General features: G+C 48.0%; 1 protein-coding gene across 1 annotated transcript in view; it reads left to right on the forward strand.

The window, feature by feature from the left end:
* The first annotated feature begins 6,227 nt into the window (after window positions 1–6,227).
* The window catches only part of Ppa1 (pyrophosphatase (inorganic) 1), a 30,037-nt gene continuing 28,212 nt past the window's right edge, over window positions 6,228–8,052 (forward strand). Inside the window, exon 1 of the mRNA XM_021204664.2 lies at window positions 6,228–6,444. Within this exon, the coding sequence (XP_021060323.1) occupies window positions 6,381–6,444 (64 nt within the window). The 5' untranslated portion in view covers window positions 6,228–6,380. The remainder of the gene's footprint in view (window positions 6,445–8,052) is intronic.

The following is an 8,052-nucleotide window of genomic DNA, read 5'->3' on the forward strand; positions in this document are numbered from 1 at the left end:
AGAGAGAGAGAGAGAGAGAGAGAGAGAGAGAGAGAGAGAAAACAAAGGAGATCTATTCAGAGTGACCACACTGGGTTGTGGAACAGAGAGGACTCCTGCCCCATCTCCCTCCCAAGCTCCTCTTCTGGGTCCTGACCTGAAGTTCAGATTTAAATAGAAGACAAGAGGCATGTATAGCTCCACCGCCCTGGTCAAGGTATGGTCCTGCCCATCATCAGCATCTCTGCCCTGGTCACTCCTCTAAGGCTGTCTGACAAGCTGTCAGAACTGGGTGATGCCTCTTTCCCAGAGACAAGTTCTCCTGGCTGTACCATGTTTCAGACTTCTTCTCTCAGCATGATGGTATCATGAGAACATTCCAATTTTGGGGGGGTGAGGGTTTTTTTTTTTTTCCCCAAGCATCCGATAACCAACAGGCAGGACACAAATGTCTCCTTAGCATATCTTCATTCCTGCTGACACAGTTACATGACTGGAAGGAAGAAATTGTGGGCAACTGTGGCCCCCTTAGCTAATTGTCAACTCCTTCCTTGAAGGTGGAGTGGGAGTTGGGTGCCCTGGAGCAAGACCTGTACAGAGACCATTCCTGTACCGTCTGTAGATAAGGCTTCTGGCATCCTCCATTTCCACCAACCATCCAAGCTCCAAGTTACTTAGAGAGTTTCTTCTGTTCTTTGTTGAGTTAGGGTCTCTCACTATAACTCAGTCTGGCCTCAAACTCACTCTGTAGCCCAAGTTTGCCTTGAACTCCAGAAAATTATCCTGACTCAGCCTTCTGAGTACTGGGAGAGAATTTCTTTTTAGCCAGTGTGGTGGCGCACTCCCAGCACTTGGGAGGTAGAGGCAGGCAGATTTCTGAGGCCAGCCTGGTCTACAAAGTGAGTTCCAGGACAGCCAAGGATATATAGAGAAACCCTGCCTCGAAAAACAAAACAAAACAAAACAAAACAACAACAACAAAAAAAAGAATTTCTTTTTAAAGCCATTCAGAATCAGGCCTGATAGAACAGGCCAGCTAATCTACAGCCCAAGGCTATATGATGGGAAGTTCAAGGCCTGCTTTGGCTACAGAATGAGTGGAAGATCAGCTTGGGTAACTTAGTAAGACCCTGTCTCAAAATAAAAAGTAAGAAGAGGTCTGGGCATAAATAAAACTTAGTGCTTAAACTCGTGCCCAGCATGAACAAAGTTCTGGATTCAGTTACCAGAACTATTAAAAAGCAAACTAAATAAATAACTCCAATTTGGATCAGGTAATTTTCCCACTAAAAATCTTTTATAGACAATTACTCCTCCCCTTCTTGCCTGTATGCATGCGCTTGCGTGTGTGTGTGTGTGTGTGTGTGTGTGTGTGTGTATGAGCTCACATTGTGTGTTTGGAGGTCAAAGTTTGATGTCAAGTGTCTTCCTCAATTTCTTTTCCACCGTACTTTTTGAGACAGGGTCTCTTGCTAATTCTGGACATCACTGATTGGTCTAGATGACTGCCCCTCAGGGTTCCACCTGTCTCTCCCTCCCAGTGCTTGGATTACTGGTACATGCCACTACACCTGACTTTTTACATAGGTTCTGGGGATCCAAACTGAGGTCCTCTTGCTTGTATGGTAAGAATTACACTGACCGAGACATCTTTCTCCTCCCTCCTGCTTCTGCTTCTGCTTCTTCTTCTTCTTCTTCTTCTTCTTCTTCTTCTTCTTCTTCTTCTTCTTCTTCTTCTTCTTCTTCTTCTTCTTCTTCTTCTTCTTTTGACAGGATCTAAAGCGGATCAGATTCAGCACAGGACACATCAAGACCAAGTTCTCAGCACAAGGGACGTTTATTTGCCCCAGCGGGACAAAGGGCAGGAACTGAGAGACAAAGACAGAAGACACAGGATGAGGGAGATGGGATATCTGCCCCACGGGACAAAGGACGGCCTCTGGATAGAGGGGAGACAGACACATAGGCGAAAGGCAGAAAGGGATAAAGGGGAAGGGGAAACCCCATGTTAGGATGAGATGTTTGATTTTGATTGGACAAGTTAATCAGGTGAGCCAAAAGGGGGCCTTTGATGGCCGCACTTCAATATTTTAATAGCTGGACCTTGGTGGTCAGCATCAGGAGCAGAAGTTGGCCAAATAAGAGAAGGGACTTTGGTGGCTAGCTCAAGGAATGTAATCTGGGATTTAAAAGAAAGAAAGAAGAGCAAGGCCTGCCAGTTTCTTGTTCGCCATGCTGAGGCCCTCTAGAGCCCTTCACAGTTTATCTCAGCCTAGCTTCCTGCTTCAAACCAGCTAGAGCCAAGAATGAACTTGAATTCTGTGTCCTTCTGTCTCCATCTCTCAGGTACTAGAATTATAGACGTGTGCGGCCGAGCCTGGCTTCATGTGGTACTGGGTACTGAAGCCCAAGCTTTGCTGTACTCTAGGCAAACGCTCTACAACTGAGTTGTCTCCAGCATAAATTTCTAATATTTCTGTTTTTGGGTTTTTTTTTTTTTTTTGAGCCAGGGTTTCTCTGTGTAGTCCAGGCTGGCCTTGAACTCAGAGATTCTGCCTCCTGAACTAAACGTATGTGTGCCATCACACCCAACTCTAAATTTTAAAAAAAAAAATCATCATTTTTAATTTCCTATGTCTAGATGCTTTGCCTACATGTTTGTCTGTGCATTGCATTTGTATCTGGTGCCCACGGAGGCCTTAAGAGGACATCAGATTCTTCGAAATGAGAGTGATAGATGGCTGTAAGCCAACATGGGGGTGCTGGTAATTGAACCTGTATCTCCTGGAAGAACCTATGCTCTTTTTTTTTTTTTTTTTTTTTTGGTTTTTCAAGACAGGGTTTCTCTGTGTAGTCCTGGCTGTCCTAGAACTCACTTTGTAGACCAGGCTGGCCTTGAACTCAGAAATCCGCCTGCCTCTGCCTCCCGAGTGCTGGGATTAAAGGCGTGCGCCACCACGCCCGGCCGAACCTATGATCTTTACTAACTACTGAGCCATCTCTTCAGCCTCTAGCCCAGCTTCATAAGAACAGTATACTTATTTTTACTCAGGAAGCAGAAGCAGGGAGATCTCTGAGTTCCAGGCCAGCCTTATCCACAGTGTAAAGTCATGGCTGTTCTATGTCTGCCCTTGCTTTGAATGACATGGAGACTTTTACCTTTATTAATAGGCTTCAGTCACTATAGCCGGGCAGGCTCTGAGCTATTCTAACCTCACAAAGCTGGTCTTAGGCTACTTCCCACCTATTTTCCAGCCCCGGGGCCCATTAACTGTCATGTTAGTCTTGCTGGTTCTCATTCTCAGGGCAGGGAAGTCCTGCCATTTCCTCTCCTGCCCAGCTATAGGCTATTCAGCTCTTTATTTGACCAGTCAGGTGATGGAGAACAACATTTTACAAAATAGTGCCTTGGGATGCTTCATAAAGACAGGATCGAAGTCTGGACTACAACCAGATTTCTGGATACAGAAACGAGCAATTGAATACACAATGCACGAAAACATTCCCCCAGCACTTCAGACCAAGTTTTAGGATAGCCAGGGACTCACAGAGAAACTCCGTTTGGGAAACAAACAAACAAATAAACAATAACCTCCCCCCCAAACAATGATTTGTCTGCATATTATGTATATAGATTGCTTGAATTCTGGTTGACTAAGAAGACAAATACAAAGGAAAGGGCACGCCTTCTCCTAGGTGTGTTGGAGAATAAAGTTTATTGTAGACGAAGGGAGTGCTTATCCTGAGGCACGGATATCTTAGAGAGTCCAGAGTGGTCATAACCCTGAGCCAAGTGTGCAAGGTGGGGGGAAGGAGAGGGGGCAGAGGGCAACCAGACACAGCAGCCTGGAGGCCCAAAGAAGGGTAACAGAATGTTATTATATGAGGAAGGGCAGCAGGAAAAACCCTGGGTTGGAGAAGTTTTGGTTAGGAAGCCAGGTAGGGGGTGGAGTGTATGCCAGCCAGGAGGACTTTGTTAAAGGTAGGGCCTGAGGGATACAGGCAGAAAGAACCTGGCCATTGTCAGCTTTGATATGTCAAATAAGGACCTCAGCCTATTTGTTTGAGACTTAACACTGGTGACCCCAGAAACCATAACCAAGCACTAGATTCCCCGGAACTGGAATTGTTGTAAGAAGGGTTGTAAGCTGCCTTGTGGGTGCTGGGAACTGAACCCTGGGTGCTCTGTGAGAGCACAAAACAATGCTTTTAACTGCTGAGGCACGTCTCAGGCCCCTCCAGCACAGGGTCTTACTAGAGCGCCAAGGCTGGCCTGGAACTTGTGATCCTCCTGTTTCGGTTTCCCAAGTGCTGGAAGGCTCTGAGCGGACCATCGAGTCTGGCAGAGCAAAGCCTGTGGGGCTTCATTACCCTTGCCAGCCAGGGAAAAACCTGAACCGCACGCACGGGGCTGGGCGTTTTCCCGTAGAGAGGACTGATTGGCTCTCTGAATATGTTCAATGGATCAGAGACAGAGCGTAAGTCCAGAGGTCAGAGAGACGTTATCGCCTCTCTCGGCTCTGAGGGAAAGTGTGTGGCTACTTTTTATGACCAGTGTGCTATTTCTGTCCATTCAGTCAAAGATGAGATTCAGGGTTTTCCCAAGAAAACTGGTTCTGTCTATTCAAAGACCAAAAGGATGACAAAGGGACTCAGTCAGAGCTGCAACCTCTCACATAGTCCCAGATCTACTTATTGTTATTCACTCGGCGGATTCCTGCTGCTTTCGCATCTACACTGTATTGCCAAGCAAGCTATTACTCTATCTGTCTTTTTTTTTTTTTTTTTAATTGCCCTCATGATCTGAAACAGTGTGGTGTTGTGTTCAAAAGTTAGTGAGTCACAGCTTTCTGAAAAATTAATGGGTGTCAGCAGGGGGGAGGGGCAGGGAGGAACAGGAACTAATGATAGATTTATCTTTACCTTTTTTTTTTTTTCTTTTTTTTGAGACAGAGTCTCATGTGGTCCAGACTGGCCAAGGATGACCTTAAATTCATGATCTTCCTACTTTTGCTTCTCAAGTGCTGCAGCTACAGGTATACACCACCGTGCCGATTTAGAAATTAATTTTCTTAGGCTTCCACTTAATACGTGGTTTTATGCATTCCATTTATATATTAGAGATTGTTTTGAAAATTAGTTGAAAGGAAACTGTCTTTGAGATACATAGTTAAGAAATATTTTAAAAAGATATTCTGCCTATCATTTAAAATTAGCCTTTTTTTTTTTTTTTTAATGTGGATAATTTCCTGGGTTAGATTTGTCTTATTTTTTTTAACATAGTCTCATACTGGGGCATGGGGTGGCCCAGAACTCACTATGTAGCTCAGGCTGGTCTCAGAAAGTCAGCGTCCTGAGGTCTGGGGCTACAAGGTGTGAGCCGCTATGTGGCTTTATAATTGGAGTTGTGATACACACAGACAGACAGACACACATAACCTTATAGGACTGAGAAAGTTCCCAATGTCCACAGCACACTCTGAGGGACAGAGCCTGGACTGCAGTGGGTGGTGCAATAGAAACAGATAAACAAGCTCCAAGAAGCTACTCCTGAGACATGTCCTCAAGGGGTTCTGAGCACACTACTGGGTCTTCCCAGAGCTTCAATGTCAAGTCCCAGTGGATCTGTAGTGGCTTGGTAAGGAAACGTGTGGGGAGAGAAATCTGCGATATCTGCGGAGGGCAGGAATAATTAGCTTGAGACTGGTCCAAGCAGAACCCACCCAGCAATTCAGATGAGAAACTCAACCAGGGAGATTAGTAAAAGCAAATTTGTCCATTGCCTACCACTTGGGAAAACAGAAGTCACAGCCTATAGTTTTCAGAGCTCAGTCTGCCACACTCTCAACTTTAATAAAGTCTGCCTGGGGCCGGGGGTCGGGGACTGGTAGCACACTCGAGCATCTGGGAGACAGAGGCAGATGAAGATCTATGAGAAACCCTGTCTCGAAAAACCAAACAAGAAAAGAAAAGACTGCCTGGGGAGCAGGTGGCGTATCAAGGTCTTCCGAGATAAGGAACGACCTGAATGAATGGAATCAAAGGTGAGCGACCCGCGAGCCTTTGGAGAATAACCAGAGCTCTGTCCCGCCAGAGCCGCCAACCCACCGTCCGCTTCCAGAGGGCAGCCGGCGCCGGCCACGTGGCCCAGGTTGCGAGCCGGGGGCGGGCTGGGGGGCGGGGCGTGAAGAGGCGCGTCGGGCAGAGTGCGCCTGCGCGGGTGGGCGGGGCGGGGCAGGGAGCAAGGCGAGCCCCACGCGTTAAAGGCACGGCGCCGGGCACCGGCGGGCCAGCTCGTGGTGCGCAGGCGCGGGCTTTCTCCTCGGTCCAGCGGCTCCGGGTCTGGGCTGTGTGGTTGTGTGGCTGAGCAGCGGCGGCGGTGGCGGCGCATCTCGGACACCATGAGCGGCTTCACCAGCGAGGAGCGCGCCGCGCCCTTCACCCTCGAGTACCGCGTCTTCCTCAGTGAGTGTGGCGTGGGGCCTAGGGCCGGGTCGCCCATTCATTCCAGAAGGAGCGGGCGGGCGCGTCCCCTTCCCTCGGGCGGGCGGCCGGACCTGCGAGGGCCGCCATCCCAAGTGCCCACCGCGAGCGCTCCCTCCACACATTCGAACTTGGGCCACGTGGGGACAGGAAACCACTGAGTCACCCTTAGAAGGTGCCCGGAGGTGATACTGACCGCCTAAGAGGATTGTCCTCAGGATCGCCGGCTGGAGGACAGAGATTTCCTCAAGACCTTAATTCGGTGCCGAACAGGATCGAGTCCTCCCCGGTGTTGGAAGAGATGGGAAACTGAGGCCCAGGTCTTCCCGGCTCTAGCCTTGTGTGTGGTGAGGCTTCTCTGAAGCCCAGATGGCCGGGAGTGCTTCTAGGAAACTGAAAGCTTTGCCTCCCCAGACAGACAGGTGACGTCCAGCTAAGGACCTGGAGGGAGAACAGCCAGGTTCTTAACCCGGGTGCCGGAACCCGAGTCCGGACGTACTAGTTACACCCCCATCCAACCCCCGCCCTGCACTCGGAAAGGTGGAGTCGATCGGCCTTCCACGTCGTGTCACCTTTTCCTTGTAGGTGCTTGCAAGCTACCTGGGCTTCTCCTGGAAGCCCTTAGCTTGTAGGTATATACATATACATTCATGGTGCTAACAGAGGCTTGCGATGCTGTTAGCAAAGGCCCTTCCAGTTTGTAACCTCTTTATGTTTATTTAGAATGGATGGGCAGAAGTCTCGAAGGACAGGGCAACAGACATTCCTGAAAGAATGAGCAGAGTGCCTAGCAAATACAAGTCTGGTTTGGAGCAAAAAGGACAATGAACTCCTAAACATACATCTGAGGACGATTAAACCACCAGGGAAGATGCAGGAAGGGTGGGCCTCTTTCTAATTAATTACAGAATCAAGCAGTAAGGGCAGAATGCAGAAACTTAGCCATGGAAATAGTGTTGGCTTCCAGTGTCCTTTAGAGTGACCCTTGGGGTCACTGGGAATTGTCTTCAAGCTATATGTGCAGAACAAACACTTCTTTTAATGTATTTAATGTATTGGTGGTGGTGGTGAGTAGAGAGCAAAGCCACTCCTTGACCTTGGACTAAGCTGAAGTTTGTCAGATAGGCTCTCTGGAGCTTAAGAACTAAATTTAGTACTGCTATGTAATTTAACTAGTTCTCATTCTTTGAGCTTTTTACAAAGGATAAATTTCTGACTATTTTCCCACTCTTTTTTTTTTTTTTTTTGAGGGTGGTGGTGGGCGAGGCCGCAGTGTTTTCCTGTTTAGCTCAGCCTGGTTTCAAACTTGAGATCCTCCTGCTTCAGCCTCCCAAGTACTAGGATATAGATAGATTCAGGCATCACACCTGACAGCATCCATTCTTTTATTAGATATCTTCTTCATTTACATTTCAAATGCTATCCCGAAAGTTCCCTATACCCTCCCCCCGCCCTGCTCCCCTACCCACCCACTCCCACTTCTTGGTCCTAGTATTCCCCTGTACTGGGGCATATAAAGTTTGCAAGACCAAGGGGCCTCTCTTCCCAATGATGGCCGATTAGGCCATCTTCTGCTACATATGCAGCTCG

The sequence above is a fragment of the Mus pahari genome, chromosome 9, assembly GCF_900095145.1.
Source record: "Mus pahari chromosome 9, PAHARI_EIJ_v1.1, whole genome shotgun sequence".
In the NCBI taxonomy this organism is placed as follows: Eukaryota; Metazoa; Chordata; class Mammalia; order Rodentia; family Muridae; genus Mus; species Mus pahari.